The sequence below is a fragment of the Poecilia reticulata genome, chromosome 15 (genome assembly GCF_904066995.2).
Source record: "Poecilia reticulata chromosome 15, P_reticulata-male-v2, whole genome shotgun sequence".
Taxonomy (NCBI): Eukaryota; Metazoa; Chordata; class Actinopteri; order Cyprinodontiformes; family Poeciliidae; genus Poecilia; species Poecilia reticulata.
Genome location: NC_088844.1, coordinates 15,841,813 through 15,859,875, shown reverse-complemented (window position 1 = coordinate 15,859,875; position 18,063 = coordinate 15,841,813). Strand labels below are relative to the sequence as shown.

At 36.5% G+C, this 18,063-nt stretch overlaps 1 protein-coding gene across 2 annotated transcripts; it reads left to right on the top strand.

The window, feature by feature from the left end:
- The first annotated feature begins 6,621 nt into the window (after positions 1-6,621).
- On the top strand, positions 6,622-15,038 carry chst3a (carbohydrate (chondroitin 6) sulfotransferase 3a). 2 transcript variants are annotated; one of them, XM_008429530.3, is made up of 4 exons: positions 6,622-6,772; positions 8,436-8,601; positions 10,330-10,881; positions 11,231-15,038. In XM_008429530.3, exons 2-4 carry the CDS (start codon positions 8,522-8,524, stop codon positions 11,925-11,927), a joined length of 1,329 nt encoding a protein of 442 aa, XP_008427752.2. In that variant the 5' UTR covers positions 6,622-6,772; positions 8,436-8,521; the 3' UTR covers positions 11,928-15,038. The 2 variants fall into 2 exon arrangements, with proteins under 2 accessions (XP_008427752.2, XP_008427753.2); XM_008429531.3 differs by lacking the exon at positions 8,436-8,601.
- Positions 15,039-18,063: the final 3,025 nt, after the last annotated feature.

Sequence of the window (18,063 nt, the reverse complement as noted above, 5' to 3'; positions counted from 1 at the left end):
ACAATGTGTTTGTATTGCCTTAAAATACATCAGCAAGTCTGCCTCCATTATTCTATCACTTACCATGAAGATTTAAAATCTACACCGCAACCTGAGGACAACAGGAAATACCTCACAATGTTAAGAAAAAAGGCCAACCATTTAGTAAGTCTACTGCATATAGTTTGCATGCAGAAAAAGAAAATAACACGGAGACCGAAATAATATATTTTTTAAAAGATCTGAACTTGTGTAAGCTCTCAAATCCCCACCAAGTTGTTCACAGTTCACACATTTTGACAGTGTTTTCAAACACATGGGCACCAAGACCACTAACAGCTTTGACAAAACCAATCACCTGTTAACCTGCATCTGTGTGCTGCTGGTAACGTTGAGGCTGCACCTTCAGGTTTTGCTCTCCTGGTACCGGCAGATGGCAAGCCGGAAGATTAACCCACTGTGCTCTAATCTCTCTTCATCTTGTAATGCACAGACCCTCTCCATGTTGAAAACAGACTCCATCAAATGTGAACGCAGAGCACAATTAGCATACAAAGTGTGGTCATGTGAACAACACTGGTGGAAATGCAGCAAGTGTATGCAATTGTTTATTTTCCCAAGCAAGTAGTGAACTGTTTTCTTTTCAGATTTCTTCCTAACTGTTTTTAAACTCAGTTAAACTTTTATATTTTAAATAATAAAAATGATTAAACTAAAAAAAAAACATTACAAATATAAAATATGATAGTAAATGGACATAAATATTTGTAATGTATTTTCAAGGATGAGATTAAATACATGTTTGAAAGAAAGGCCGCTGCTCGTCTTTAGTCATCTTCTTAGTTTCTAATCCTGTGACTGGAATCAGTGCAGCACATGCTGATCTCTTGTCCTCTTGGTGACAGAGTCATTACCCTGCCCCGAAAAGAAACTTAAGAGTGATATTTATCTTTACAGCATATGGCTACATGTGAAACACTAGATTTAGATTAATGTTCTTGATAGAGATTGGCTAACACGGTCTTTCCCTAGATGCAGTGTACGCTGAAGGATTTGTGTTCATCCACTGGCTGGTAGCACAATTCACCAGATGGACCTCAAGGATATGCTAACTTTAAAAGGTTTAGACGCAACATGGAAACAAACAAATTTCAAGAAATCAAAAGCACCAGAGGAAGAAGCAATAGATAATAATGGGATTTTCCCTCACATGTGAACAGCTGAGGAAAAGCAGACGACGTCTTACTTTTTGACCCGGACACATCAATCAGCCAGTCTTTACCTATAGAGCACTTTTTATTGACAATGAGGTAAATGCAAAAGGTTTAACTTATTCAAATGAGATTCAATTAAATCATATTATGTTACAAGGCATAAACTTGGTTTTGAGATTTTTCAACATGATTAATAATTTTACAAAAATGAAACAAAAAATACACACCTTTACTCAAATATTCTGGAAGAGCTGGGTAACTAAAACTAAAGTAACTAAAGAGCCCCAAGCAGATTCAATTTCTTGCATAGAAAAAAAAAACATATGGGAAAATATCTTTTCCTGTTTTGGTGTGCCGTGTAAGATTACATTATCCGTTCCTGGCTGCTCATCAGGAGGCTATGTTAACAAGAAGAGCTTCAAGTTGCATTAGTTTGACTCAAAGTTGTTTATGTGCCTCTAAAACATGAGGTCAAAAAAAAAAAAAAAAAAAAGTTGAAGTAATCATGTAAAATACAACTAAGCAGTTTATCTTTAAGACATGAAAGGCATTTTAGGCTACAAGTTTCCCAAAGGATAAAAATAAAACTATCCTAAACACACACTTTAAAGGAATGATTTTCATTTCAAAAGGAATGCCAAACTTGTGATATCATGGTATGTTAAAGAAAGAAAAAGATATATTTGCTCTGGCTTGTATTTAGTATGGAGATTTTAGGAGTGAATAAAAACATATTGAATAATACATTATTGTTTATCGTTGCCGTTTGAATAGAGTTTACTTGGCAGAACACGATTTACCAAACAAGCACAGAAACACATCAGATCAGATGAATCGTGTCAGTCTTGGTATTGAATCCCTCTGTTTCTATGGACACCTGTTTGCAAGACGCCCAATTCAGCTTTGGCATTTTGGATTATTATTGATAATCTCTTGTGCATTTTGCCAAGGGCAGAAGTCCGCTTTTAGTCCCGGTCCACTCTAAAACTAGGTCATGTCTTTAATCTCTGCATGCAGAACACACTGTAGGTTAGCAGCCTTTTATGTTCATAAATCCCAGAGTGCTAACAGAGAGTGAATACACAGTTTTAAATCATACAAAATCCTAAAAGATATGACAAACCACTTCGGGACAAGTCATCATCAACTCAGATGAACTGAGATGATTATTAGCAGCTGTCCGTTGAAGAGCTAATATGATCCAAGTCCATCTCACGCACTCTTGTAGTATTTTATCTGTTTTGACCATGTTTTTTACAGATGTGTACTTTTATCTCTAGAATCTCAGCAAATAAGTGTAGTGGTATGGTGATTTACACAGATGAAAAGACACAATCCAATTCCAGCAGGTTTAAACTGTTGTTTCTTTTTGCCAAATAAAGGTGAAGTAAAAAAGATTTTCTCAGTTTTTTTCTCACGCTCACATAATTCAGATCATAACGCAAATGTTTGATGGGACAAAAACAACCTGATCAACATGAGCCATGGCTTTCGAATGATAACTTCAGTTATTAATATAAACCGCTATGCAGCTCAATCTGGCTCCTAAGGGAAAAAGTAATTATTCAATCATAAATTTGACTCTAATCAATCAGTTCAATTTCACAACCCCCAATGAGGAGACCTGTAATCTCATGAAATCGCTTGAATGAAACCCGCCTAAAAATATTAAGTGGGTAAACGATCTCAGAAAGGAGCATGTTAAAGCCACAATTCAAGGATATTTGAAAACATAAAATAAAGTTATTGACATTCAGTCATTTTGAAAGCTTTGGGACTGCAGTTAGCCACAGTATGAACCATTATCTACAAAAGAAGAAAACACAAATTAAGTAAGAAGCCAACCAACAACGTTACTCCATTACTTTTTGTAGAGGTCACAGAGTAACCTACAACAACATCTGAAGCAGATTAGGCCTCAATTCAGATTAGTTTTCTTGATTCAAAACAAAGAAAGTGACTGAGCATAAATGCCATAAATGGCTTCCAAACCCATTTCTGTCAGAAAAGAACAAAAAAGAATCACATTTTCCAATAGTCATCTCCATATATATTGGAGAAAATATTCAGCAAAATAATATTTCAGAAAATTAACAACAGGCTGACAAAAATCAGCCCAGGAGAAATAAGTTGGACAGCTAAATTATCACTGGGGTCGGATTTGTGCCGTGGCAAAACTTTTTTCCGCTAGTTCCATACAGACACTTCCCTGTACACAAATTGAAAAAACATGCACCAGATTGCAGGAGTTCTCAGCACTAGCTCCCAAAGGGTTTACCATCTCTGTCCAAGCCGAGCGTAATTTGTTCTTTATGTCTTCTTCAACATAGCGTCACACTTAAATTTTTCCGTTTGAAACGTAGTATAATACGTTAGTTTATAGGAGAGAGGTAAAAATATTGGCGAGTGAATTGGAATAATTACTAAGGTACATTGCATTGCTTGCAGATATTCAAATTCAAGTTGTGATTGAGTTACGCTGCTGCCCCCTAGTGACAAAATTGTGGCAATCCACTACAGTAACAGTTCAAATGCTTTTTTCTGTCACACAACGATCAAGTGATGATTTAAGATATGTGTATTTTTAAAGCCGTATTATGTTGTAAAAATATCAGTGCAAACCTAGAGTGGGATTGTGGTGACAGTGTGTCGGCATATCACTTTTGAAGGGGTGTCAAAGAGCTAGTTTTCTTGCATTTTAAGACATCTTTAAATCTACTGGCACTACCAAAAATAATTCGTATAAGACAAAAACCAGAGCAAAGAGGGAGATGATAGCTTAAATACTTGTTTTTCTTTCAAATTTATAAGTTTACTTTGGTTTCTTATGAATTTGGTGCAAATTCATTTTAAACTGTGTGACTTGTTTTAGGTATCCTTCCACCAGCTTCTCTCATTAGTTTTTTGGAACGTTCCTCCTGTCTAACCTTGATTACACAGCCCTTCAGTTCTTCAGTTTACACCTCAATCTCATCATGCCATTACAAAAAAAAAGACATAAAAACAGGGATAGTGTAATTGGTATAGTGTTTTTTATCCATGCTGGTCATGATATAGTGAAATGTCACAACCCTTGTCTACATTTATTATTTAACAGGAAGACTCCAGTGAGTATTGCATTGTCATTCCAGGCAAAACTACAATAAGATCAGTGGGATTTAACCAAGACAAGACAAGATGGTAGGCCATGGATAGGCTGACATCACCCTGAGCAACGAAACCACAAGGAATGCATTGCTGATTAAAAAAAAAAACAGATTTTCTAAATTTTTGTGCCTGGAAAGACCATAGCTGTAAAATAGTGGGCCACACCTTTGCCCTTGTGTAATTCCTGAAGATGTTGGATGCAGTGAAGTGAAAATGCTTCTCCAGTTAATATGTGGTTTTTGGATCTCAAGAGGACTTTCACCTGTGTCCCTTGGTGTATTATGTGGAGGGGTATTGTGGGAGTATGGGGTATCTTAGTGGCTTTTAAGGATAATTGAATGCTAAACGCAAGAATTGTGTGGGCTGCTGCTCTGACTCTGTATTAGAAGGAGTCAGTTGAGTTAATTGGGCACCTAATCAGGATGCATCCAGGGTCTCCCTTTAACAGTTTTCTGGGCATGTCCCACTAGAAAGGGGCCATGAGAAAGACCCACGACTTGCTGGAGGGCCAACAAATATCACCTTAGCGCACTTTACACAAAAAGTAAATCCAATCCTGCAGATAGATTAAAAAGCAACTGCATACATCAATTTATATATAGTGTATACATTGATAAAATTAAGTTTTCTATTACAGGAAAGGGGAAAAAAAGGCAAAACCTTCCTTTCCTACCTACAAGCAGGTCAGTTAAGAATAACAATAATCATTCCCATTTGCGAACACTCAGAATACTGACTCATCGCTAAGAAGCATAGTTGCTCTACACTCCCTTACATAGGCATACAGCAAAGCCTTCTAGGGTTCAAATAAGGCTCGAGTTGTCTCTGAATAATTTTGCTTTACTCTGCTGCCTCCTAGTGGTCCAAGGCTGTTTATGCACTATGAGGTATTTCTAATAACAAGCTTGGTAGTTAGTAATCTGTAATCACAGTAATATTGCCGCTTTCAACAGACTGGAGACGTTTGAGCTACATGAAGTAAGTGAAGACTCTGAATCACTTTCAGGATGTGTGCTTGGCTAATGTTGTGACAATCGATGGCGTTATAGCATTCCACTTTATAGAAAAACTAATTATATCTACTGTCAACAGTCATATTCACATTCATTGATACAAGCCACTCCAAACATTATAGTTCATGCCAGTTAAACTAATTTATTAAATCACCCCATTAGCTCATTGCAAGCCCAACAACACCTGAAGAGAAATGGACCCCTTTTAAAGAAAGAAACTAACTGCACTATTATACAAAAGCACTTTGAACTGCTTTGTTGCTGAGATGTGCTTTACAAAAAAAAATCTTTGTGTGGTTTTGACCTCAAACAACTTAACTATGGTGTCAGTCTGCCAAACTGAAACAGGAACCTGAACACAAAAGAGAAACTTAATAATCCATGCCAATTAAGGCAAGTAGCAAATAAAAGCCAGCAGCAAGAAAAGGTTCAGGAACAGGAGTTTACACATCTAAGAGTTGCTGTTACAAAACCCTGAAATGTGAGTGGATATGTGAGCAAGACCTACAAGCCATCCTCAGTAACACCTTTTGTCATAAAGTGGGTCAAAAATATCATCATGCTATTGTGGAAGCAAATGAATAAACAGCCTTGCTTTAACCCTCTATGGTATAATGTTGCCATTTGGCAGCAAATCACTCGAAGCCCTTCCACACACATACAGTACCTCCAATTTTACAATGAAGTGCACTGAAAGAGAGATGAAACCCTAAAAGAAGCAATAGCAGTGTTTAAATTTGTCACATGATTTTCTGGGGGGAAGTTTGACACCCTTTTCTACAGACCTCTTCACAGGGAGGAACCTCACCATTTGACTCCTCAGAAGTTATGAAAAAAAAAAGTATTTTTAACACTTTTTTGGCCAGGAAAAAAAAAAAAACATACTCAAGAATAAATGAGGTAAGTTTACTATTCTGTCATTCATTGTGCTGTATTTTATAATTTAAAGGCAATTCGAAACATACCCAAAATTTAGCTCGACAAGACAGTGAAATAAAAGCCACGTGTTTTTTTTATACAGCGTAAGTACAAATCTGATTTCGGCTCTCCGATTCTTTACGTCTAGAAATTAAAAATGATTATTTACATATATTTCTAAACACACGAACGTGCAAACAAGCTCTCGGAGGCATTGCCGCGTTTTGCCTAATACGTCAGGTGAAAATCAGAGGTATTTTTGGCTTCATCGCTCCACCTTCCTCCCTCTTTATTTGTCCCCTGGTGGTAGATTCTTGTCGGTGCCGACGCTCTGCATCCGGCAGAGGAGAGCAGCCCGCGTCCCACCAACACACACATGCAATACAATGAGGCAGTGTGTCCGCCACAGAGGAGACAAAGCTGCAGGATGCGTCGAGGAGACCGGGATTTGCGCAGGACCAGGGACGTATTACTCGACTGCCGCGGACAGCACTGCTGAAGGTTTGTTAAATGCGTTACCTAAAAAAAAAGAGAGAGAGAGAGAGAGAGAAAAAAAGTCCCATGTATTTTTTTTTCTTTCTTTCTGACAGGAAATGAGTGAGAGAGCTTTTCGAAAATAAAACACGAAGCGCGACAGCCTCGGAGGGAGAGCTTGTAATTGAAATTAGTTCGCATATCAAGCGTTTTGAGATGTTAAATATTGATAACACCTGCATAACTTCTACTTCTTCTGTAGCAGCCATGAGTGGAATGTATACTCATCATTCATGTACTGAATATTGATCTATGGTTAAGGGAAAACAGAAGGATATTTTTTTTTACAACAAACCAGTATTTTACATAGACTAAACTAGATTAAATTTTAATCTTTTCCTTTATTTTATTTTATTTTATTTTTTAGACAGCACAGTATAAAAAGTAGTCAGTCATCAACCCGCATTTACATAGCGGACGCCCCCCTCCCCCTCGACGACTGCATGATATTGAGCAACACAGACGCCACGTTCACATGGTGGTTGTTGGTCAATATAGCAGTGCCATAACATCCAAAATGAATCAAGAGGTTTTAAATTAAATCACGTTCTTTATTTCATGTATACAATCTGAAACAGTCACTCAAAGTCTCCAAAAAGCCTTTGAACGGAAAGCTTGCAGAAATGATAATTGACAGCAGTGCTCAGAAGGCAGACATTGATGTAATTTGTAGAGAGATAAGAAACAGTAAATACGCTTTCTGCTTGAACAGATACTCGGATGCAGTCCAGTGACTCATGTAGAAGTGTCTGCTCAAACCTTTCACCAGCACTCTGACGGCTGTGGTTAACTCATTTATTGGGTAACATAGAGTTAAAGATCTCTCAGCTACTACGAAACTACTGGAAAATTGTGGATGTCTTATTAGCTGTCTTGACAGGACTGAGTCTGTCAATATGTTTTTATACTGTAATAAAATGATTTGCTGCAAAGGTTGGAGTACTTTTAGATTCAGGGCATAATTTTCCTGTCAGAAGTCAACATTTCTCAACCGTGTGAACATTATACAAAACAACTGGTTCTTCAAGATTTGAATAAAATCAACTGCCTGCAAGCTTGTTGAGTCATGTCTTTATTACAGCCTGGGTTTAGTCTTTACTTAAAAAATGTTGGAGATAACTACCTAGACATTTTAGACCATTTTTCATAGAAAGGAAACTTAATATAGGGAGGTATTCATTGGAACGATGTAATGGATTTGGAGCAAATGATGCTATTTTTCAGTTATTAAATTCAGCTTAGGCATAGTGCACCAATTCACAACGAATTTGATTTCTATGACTTTTGCAAGAAGCATGTTTTCAATTAAATTCTAGAAATACACAGTAAATCAAATGTACACCAATAAAAAAACAATCATATGATTTAAATATGGCACATTGTAGTATAAGACAGTTTAATAAGGTTATAAAACCAATAGTATGACCCAAATATTTGTCAGTTAATATAAACAAAAACCATAAATGCTTGGATTTCTTAGTGCATTTTCTGAATAAAAAAAACAAGAATCATTTTTTTTGTTTTGTTTTTTTGCATTTGATCTGCTAATTACTAATCAAAACAGATCAAGGGAATATAAGACAGTTATGATCTTTGTCCGATTAATGAGCATATCTTCAATATGTTGCAGAATGAATCACTAGTCACTACATGACGGCCTACAACCAAAACAAGGACTAGACTCTCGAGCTCCAGTTCCAAAACTAGGACTCAAGAATGAGGACTAAGTATGCAGTCATCTTCATCTGCGTTGTGGCCCTGGTCATCATCGAAAAAGAAAGCAATATTCTATCAAGGTAATAAGAAAAAAATCAAGAACCTACTGCAATTTCACATTTTCAAGAAAAATGGTAAAGTCTAGTAAGATAAAAAAGAAAATTCCATTTTTACTTCTCCAAAAAGTCATTTTGGGTATTTACCTTCAATAATAAAAGGCCCATTTCTCCCCCTTCATATCTTTTCCTTTTGACGTTTTGTAACCATCAACCATAGCTTCTCTTGTTTCCACATTATTAGACTGTTCCACATTGTCTTTAGGCAGATAAAGCTTAAGTTTTCTACATAAATCTAAATGCATCAGGGCCTCTGTGAAATCTGCACATGATGCCATCAGTTAGAAGTGCCATGTGCGTGAGAATTTAATATCCTCCTCAAACCAAGAAACTGTGACCGAAACAGAAAACAGGTGTGCCTTATTTCTCAATCGTCTGAACTGTGGCGGTAAACCACATGTTTGTACTCGTACACATCCCTTAGATATCTGCAAGATAGTCATTTTCTCAGACTCCTATTACATTACAACCAGAATATTTACACACAAAGTACAGCAGTGTCAAATGTGCAGATCTCAGTAATTATGTTCACCATTATTATGAAATTACTGTAAACTAAAACACTGCAATATTTATCCCTGTGATTCTATGAATGATATCATCCTTTATTACATTGTGTCAGCTACATTTTTTTTTTTGAAAAGGAAACCATTATTGGTTATTTTTGTAAGGCCTGCCTGATTTGATAACAGTGCTGGTTGGTATTTGTCAGCTCTAATATTCCAACCTAGAAAAATGTTAACTTTTTTTAAATATAAAAGTTAGTACCTAGCTCTTAGATCTGAATCTACCCCCCTTTTATAACTCCTGCTGGGTTGATCAGCAATGTCTGCATACCAGCATACCACACTATCAGGGTCCAGTGACTGCTGAGTATTACTTAACCCATTCAATGGATGTTAAAATATCTTTTTACCGTTTTGTAATTCTTACACTGCACATGCTGAAAAAGCCATTTGACAGGGTCGCCGCAGTCTTGAAAAGTCTGGATTTTGCAGGTTCGCTGTTGACCTACCAATTATGTTGTCAACATTATGTTGTTGAACTTTGTGTTTAATTACATGTAGAAAGTTTAGAGATGCAGAAATGAGGCTTTTACTAGCTCTTACAAATCCTAACTGTTTTGATATTTTAGCTGTCAATTTAGCTTTTGGCTGATTCCGAGATGTCTGTCCTTATTGGTTCAAGAACATGCCTCTAACTTTAACTGAGTTTTACTAAATTCTAAAAAATGCATCAAGAAACATGCTGTTGGCTGATGCAAAGACTGGGGTTTTTAATTTTGATGCATTCAATGAATTGGAGAAAACAATTTTTCAGTAATCGAACAACTAATCACCAATGGAAGTTGATGAAGGGAAAATTGCTTAATCTTCATCTTCGGCAGATTGATGGGTGCAACTCCAAAGTAGCTGTTATCTGATGATTCATGTAAGAGCAAGGCATGTATTATGGAGGCAACCACAGCTATCAATATGGGGCTAAACTGATAAGTGTGGCAAGGAGAGTATTTATCAGAAGCTAAATGTCTAGGGTCATGCGTTACTTCTTACTGCTTTGCATTGGTTGTTGGTTTATCCAACTAAATTCCTATTAAAAATTAAATTACATGGACATTTGTGGTTATATTGAGACAAATAATGTTTCATACGTTTTAGTATTTTATGCTCAATTATCTATTTTCTTTACCAGGGTCTCGGATAAGCTGATCCAGAGGCAGATACCACAGCAAACTCCAAAGACTCCTCAGAATGACAACAATACAGCGTCCAAAGATTATATGGATTTTCTAAAAGTGCTGCTCGGCCAACAACCCGCCTCAAAAAACAACCAAACAAATATCCTAGAAAAGAACAAAGTGGATGAAACGGGCGACATAAATGTAAAAAGCAGCAGCGGTGGTCGCAAGCATGTGTTGCTCATGGCTAGCACACGGACAGGATCATCGTTCGTGGGGGAGTTTTTCAATCAACACGGAGAGACCATGTTTTATTTGTTTGAGCCTCTGTGGCACGTTGAGCGCCTGTTGGCCACAGCAGCAGAGGTGAACAATTCGACGGCTTTGCCAGGAATCTACGGGGACATCCTCCAGGCGCTGTTCCTCTGTGATTTCTCTCCCCTTGAAAAGTTCATCTCTCCAACACCGCAGAACCACGTCACCCCTAATCTTTTCCGCAGAGAGTCAAGTTTAGCTCTCTGCGAAGAACCTGTTTGTACTCCTGTACTCAAAGATGTTTTTGAGAGGTACTGTCCAAATACTACCAAACCAACTTTGAAGCTACAGAATGGGAGAACAAGGGATCTGAAATATCTTGTGTTGTTAATGCCTCTTTTTAAATTGAATTTTACAAAGATTCAAGTAATTATATAGGCTGCACAGTGGATGGATGGATTGATCGATTTAGTAATTATATTTACAGTGCTTTACAAAAGCATTACTTTCCTTGAACTTATTCTTTCAAGATGCTCTTAAACTAACAAACACTTTTTGGTAAATTTAGTAAACTTCTTTTTTATGGCTTAAATGGCCTGTAAAAACTCAGAACCAACTCTCTGAAACACATTTGTCTGATGAAAGTATGTATTGTTTTAGGTATCACTGCAAGATTCGCCAGTGTGGACCACTGAACTTGACTCTCGCGTCTGAGTCCTGCCTCTCCAAGCAACACCATGCCATCAAGGCTGTCCGTGTGCGACAGTTGGACACACTGCAGCCCTTGGTGGAGGACCCCCACCTGAACGTCGCCGTTATCCAGCTGGTTCGAGATCCACGGGCCATCTTAGTTTCACGCATGGTGGCCTTTCCCTCAAAATACCAGACATGGAAAACCTGGGCGCAGGACGGACAGGTGCCAGAAAACGACGAGGAGGTGAAGAGGCTAAAAGGAAACTGTGATCAAGTTAGGATATCTGCAGAATTGGGACTTAGCAAGCCCCAATGGCTAAAGGGACGCTACATGTTGGTGCGTTATGAGGATATTGCTCGGTACCCGATGCAGAAGGCCGAGGAGATGTACAAGTTTGCAGGGATACCTTTCAGCTCCCGAGCAAGGGAGTGGATCCTCAGGAACACACAGACTACAGAGGAAGCCAGCGGAATATATTCCACACAGAAGAACTCTTCGGAGCAGGCGGAGAAATGGAGGACTAGCATTCCCTTTACGCTGGTTCAGGTTGTGCAGAAGGTGTGCGGTCCCGCCATGAAGCTGTTTGGGTACAGATTTGTGGATGATGAAAAGACACTGAGTAATAGGTCCATCAGTTTGCTTGAGGATAAACAATTTTCATAATCAGGTGGAGTTTCTACAAAGACTGGCACAGGGAATGAAGTGGGGGTGCATCCTGCAAAGCTTGGCAGTTCATCACAGGAAAACGGAGACAAACAATATCATTCACAGAAAAACTCATAACTGAAAGGCAATTTTTGAGCCCAAACAACTTAGTTTGCATGGCTTTGTCCTCTGAGAGGAAACCAGGGAGAACCCGTGCATTCACAAGGAGAACATTCAAGCTACATGTAGAAAGTCCCTGGTCAGGATTGAAAAAATGTTGCACAGCTCCAATAAAAAAATATATAACAAATACTTGCATATAAACCAAAACACCAAGCACCATGTTAACCATGTGCGTCATCTTAGCAACAACTTAAACTCACTTAGATGCCAGTTTCTCAAACTTTGTGCCATGGTATTTTTTTAGTCAAATATCAGATAAGTCAGCATTTTTCAGTGGCCACTGTATGAAATGTATGGTTTTAGTTTAAGATGATAGTATTTTCAGAGATAAACAAAAGTGTAATATTAATATTGGAATAGCCTCTGCAGTACACTATAAAAAAAGAAAAAAAAACTCATTTATAGTAAAATACTGGCAATTGTGGCTGGGACATCTTTGTATTGTTAGGATGTCACAAATACCGATCTAAGTAGTCAATTGCCAATACAGGGTCCCAATTTGAAGCGTCATTACTTTGAATAAAAACAGTGTAAATGACTGTCAACTTTCCTTTCAAAGTGAATGAAAATAATCAATTGAAATGATTGTGTTTAACTTAAATCATGTACCATAAATGTTCTGAATCCTACAGCAACCTGAACAAAGGCTTAAATAGGAAAATTGCTTCAATGTTTTGAAATTGTTTTATCTAGTGGCTTTTTATCTATTGTTTTTAAAAATCTAACATAATTCAGGAAATTGAAATCTTGCTTCTGATGACAATGTTTTTATGTTGACATCCTTTCTGTAGCGATGAGATTATCTTAACATGATTCCTCTGTTTTTATTATATGGCTTGAGGATAATAATTTTTGTGCAGTTCCAGTGAACTACGTTTTGTTTGAAATTAAAAAATACAAACCGACATCCTTCATAAACATGGGTCATAATGATGCAGACGGAGAGCCACTGCAGCCAACTCAGCTTCTCTTTAACCGTTAATATAATTGTAAAACATTTAACAAATTAATTTGCTGGACAGATTAATGTATAATGTACAACAATTTTGCAGGCGATACAAAACAGACAAAAAATATGTTTAAAAATGGACCCATGCAAACACATCTGCACATTTTGCCGGGGGGTGTAACTGACATAAAATTACATCAATATGTCTATCAGAGTTCAGTCTAGGGCTCCTATACTGATTATTGATATTTAGAATCAGATTGGGACATTTATCACATATTTACTAACATAATTAAAACTAGAGTAGACAGCTAAGGTCTCATTTGATCAGATGTGATGTGTTTTAGTAGTTTAGAAATCTTACTCAGGTAAAGTGAAACAGCAGTTCCTTGTGTCTATGAGGAGCATTCATACAGTATGCTCCCAGGTGTATGTATATGATAATACTCAGAACTTTAAAAATGTTACTTTTAAGGGTTTTGCAGTAATTTATGAAAATACTTGTGAACTTGATCTATAAGTGACAAAATATAATGTATTATATTTATAGGAAAACATCACTTACCTCAGATGGCTTTTCAGTAGTTCAGTGTTATTTTCCTCGCACCAGCCAAAGTTTTCCTACCTCCTGGTGAATGAGAGGCTTTAGTTGAAGCCTCTTTTCTAACATGTTATTTTTGTCACCATGCTGCCTAAACAAGAGATTAAGCTGTTTAAACTACGTTATGAGCTCTTTGAGAAATTTTGTCTATCTAAGTTTGGTTTGTATTTGCTGGCAAAATTAAGGTCGTCATATTTTTCATGAAAATTTAGAACCAACATTTATTTAATCTTCAAAAATATATGTGTGGGTGTTTTTTGCAGAATGCTATATGTGTGTGCATGCCTCAGACCATATCTCTCTGTAAAACACAGGTGGTGTTGTATAAAGGTAACTACTGTGGCTATGATTCAATGACATCTTTGTGTTCAGCTTGGCTGAGACTCCAGAATGCTGCCATGCTGCTTAAGGAAAGGCGTTTGCTGCAGAGATTCAAATAGAGCAGATTATTTTCACCTAAAAAAAAAAAAAAAAAACTAAAATCAATGCTTTAACATACCAGGTTGCCAAGGATACACAAATACCTGACTTTAAAACTGTCAGTGTTGGGAGTTTCGATTGGAGTTAATACAATCCATAATATATATTTTTTTCTGCAACAAGTCTCAGTTTATATCTTCGTTTCTGAAATCCAAAAGTAAGTATTTCAGGTTTCTTATGCGGACTGTTAAAATGCCACTTTTTTTTTAAACTTAAGAACATACAAATAATTGTTTGATTTAACCAAATTTCAGCCTTTCACATTTTGCCTCAGGTTATGCACAAAGGATTCATTCTAACTCCAACCTAATACCAATCAACCTCTCATGCAAAACCTGTTTTCCTCTGTTATCATCATATTTAACGAGCCTTACATTTTCTACAAAATTTATCTCCAGTTTAATTCTCATTTCTATACCTGACCATATTTTTTGCTGAATGTTTGCTTTAAGTTGTTGGATTTTTTTTGTATATTTATTTGCGTGATAACCAGAAGTGACGAGGATGGAGTATCATTTTCTAGGGTTGGTTTTCATTGCATTGTACTACTGCCTATACTTTTTTGCTGCCATATTTATTTACAGATGAACCTAGATGCATCGTAATAGATTACACCTAATTTATTAGAGCTGTATCACACAAATGCAAATGTTATTCTGCTGAAATGATGATTAAATTCCTTTTGATGTGAGCAGTTTGTACCAATGAAGAAATGTTTTCCTATTTGAGAAATATTCTGTCACACATGATGAGCTACTGTTCAGAAAATGTTACATTTATTTGTTAGATATGATGCTTATTCATAAGACTGTTCATACCCCTTGAACATTTTCACATTTTGCCATGTAACAGCCACAAATTTAAAATTATTTTATTAGGGTTTTGAGTGATAATAAAAATGTGTTGTGAAATCAGATTCAGCCCCCATTAAGGCATGTTTTCTTGTAGCCTAACTTTACTATACTGCTCAAAAAAATAAAGGGAACACATAAAAAAATAAAGGGAACACATAAGTGTTCCCTTTATTTATTCCCCACATTTGTATATAATTCCCCACAACTTTCTCTGCTGTGAATATCTATATATTTTTTTCTCTAACTTAAAATCTCTGCGTTTCTGTGTTGATCTGTTGTATAAAAAAATAATCTAAAATTTGTTGTTGCAGTATGACAAAATGGTGTGATCCTATTTATATTTACTGCCTATACATGGAAGTGGCTTAGCCGTTATAACTGTTTGCAAATCTATTTGCAGTCCAGACCAGAGAAGAGAGAAATATCCACATATTATAGCACAATGTAGTATGTCATAACAGAACTTCTTTGTGTCGTATATAAGTCTTTAAATGCACAGTGGATGAGGACTCCATTGATCAAATGAGGATGAATGTAGAATTGTTTAAACTTTAAATGTTGCCTGCGATCCCCATTTGGCAGTGTGTGAATTAGGCTGAGACAGGGAACCCATTCAGCTCCACATTCCTCGTCGTTAACGTCCCAGCTGCTGCGAAGCACTTCGGAGTTACGACAGCTGCTGGTCAAGGAGATAATTCTACTTAAGATGTTTCTGTATCAGCACAAGTAGTGTTTTTTTTTTTTTTTTTGGCAGTAGTTTCCTTTTCAGGAATTGAACCAGGGACATCTGCATTGATGACAGTAGCCTCTGTATATGGTGTGCCTGCTCTACCGCTGAGCCATGTGGCGGCCATCGCAACAGTTTTAAAGCTTAAAAATATCTTAAGTTCTTCAAAGATGTTTATTGAAACTGCTTGTCATAGCAAATTGTTACAGTGATACGTTTGTTTATTACAAGCGGGAGCTGCCATGGTTTGATGCTACTTAAAAAGTGAGTTGAAATGTATGAGGTGAGAGTAAATATCTAAATGAAGTTGTGATTAAAACATGCAGAATCATGAGGGTATGCCAGGATCCCATTTATGCATGTCACAAAAACGGCTACCAGCCCAAAAGCAAATTTCAGCCTTTAATTATGTATTTTAAATCTTGTTAAGGAAGAAAAATGTCATAACTCTAGCTTGGTATACATCAAGTAAAGCATTATATAGGTTTTCCTTTCTTGTGACTAAAAATCGAATTTAAGAAAGTTGTTTATGGAGAAAGATTGTCAGTGTCAAAGAAGATATTCATACATTAATTATTCAACTACTATTGCTATATTGTGATAACCAATGTAATGCATTGAAAAATATGGTAACACTTTATTTAAAGGGGCGTGCATAAGACTGACATGACACTGTCATAAACATGTGTTTATGACACATGTTGATAGTGTCATAAACACGTTTATGACATGAGCTTTTTTCAATGCTCTAAAAGTTGCATTGAAAGTCCATTAAAAATGCCAACTTTGCATTAAAAGTGTCATTATTTACCAAATGACACTTCATGACAACTGTCATAAACATTCATAAAGACTTCTTTATGTTCATGACCAGTGTTGTCATGTTTATGACAGTGTCATGTCAGTCTTATGCACATCCCTTCAAATAAAGTGTTACCAACATTTTTAATGTTTAAGTTGTTTTTGGGCCAGTAAAAAATGCTAAATTGAGAAAACAACAAATAATTACAAGCACAGCTCTTTTCTTTACAAGTGTTGCTGTTAAATAAGGCCTAGAACGTGACTCTGTAGCTGCCCAGCTAAACGGACACTGCTGGGATCCTCTTCTGACATTAACACACAAAACAAAAAGTTTGAGATAAAAGTTAGGGGGGATAACGGAAAAACATTTGTGTCATAGTTGTGCAGAGCATAGCCAAACAAAACAACAAAAAAAAACAAAACAAAGATATTGTTGAATTTGCGACCAGTTGTCAGTGAGTCAGGGTTTGTTATACTTCGAAGGTAAAGGGTTGTTTTTGGTAGGCATTGACAGATGGATCAGCCAAATTTCAGTATCGCTCAATATTTAGTTTTTTTCTCTGCCACTGCCCGTGGGCAAATAGGATAAAATCAAAAGTAGTGGACAGTGGCAGATTTGTATTGGATGTGTCCTAAATGTGTCAGACTGATTTTATCATAAAACCTGACCCCAGATTTCACATAACACACTAAGATCTTCTTTTTTTTCAAAAGATTTTAAGATGTTATTATAAAAATGAAAGCAAACTCATTTTTACCAGGGCAACATAAGTCATTTCGATCAATTTAAGGGAACACTAAAACCAGTTTGAGAGTCTTGTTTCATTTCATTTTACTTGATTAAACATTTACGCAAATCGAAACCACCACAATAATTCTCCAGTAATGTCTTGTGAAATTTATTCCTTGAAATTTTCTGGCATATTTTTTGGGCACTTTGGAAATAGCAGAAGATTCCAAGGATCTGACGGACAGATGTCACCAAATAAGTAGAATTTCTTTGCATTGGGGTATGAGGTGTTACTTTGTGTGATATTTAAGTGAGTGTCTGGTTGTCAGTCTGGTTATATTTAAGTGAAGTCTTATTTTGACTTTGGTGCCAATAATCAGTAAATGAAATTGAATCAATCACAGTTAATCACAGATATTTTTTCACACAAGACCGGGTAAGTTTGTTCAGCGTTTTTGGTTCAATATATGATTTTAAAACTGCATTTTGTATTTATTCAGGTTTTCTCTTGTCTGATGTTAAGATTAGTTTTATGATCTGAAAAAAAAAAAAAAAAAGCGATAGGAATCTTTAAGGAGTAAATATGTTTCATATATAAGTACATTTGTCCACAGTCATCTCAGTATTTACAAAAAAAAACAACACTTTTTCAGATGATTTTCATGTATTATTTACAACAGTCAGCTTTCTTTGCACTGAGTGACACTGGCTTCGGGCACACTGTGACATTTAGATGCACGGTGTGCTTTTAAGCACACATGGATTCAATGATGCTGCTTGTGCTCCAGAAGGGAGAGGAAAGAGAGCTGAGAAAACAGGAAACCCACCC

What these genes read in the sequence shown, in the direction of transcription:
- chst3a (XM_008429530.3), top strand. Translation starts at nt 8,522, where the DNA reads ATGAGGACTAAGTATGCAGTCATCTTCATCTGCGTTGTGGCCCTGGTC. An exon ending in GAAAGCAATATTCTATCAAG is followed by an intron (nt 8,602 to 10,329) that starts GTAATAAGAAAA and finishes TTTCTTTACCAG; the next exon opens with GGTCTCGGATAAGCTGATCC. An exon ending in CTCAAAGATGTTTTTGAGAG is followed by an intron (nt 10,882 to 11,230) that starts GTACTGTCCAAA and finishes GTATTGTTTTAG; the next exon opens with GTATCACTGCAAGATTCGCC.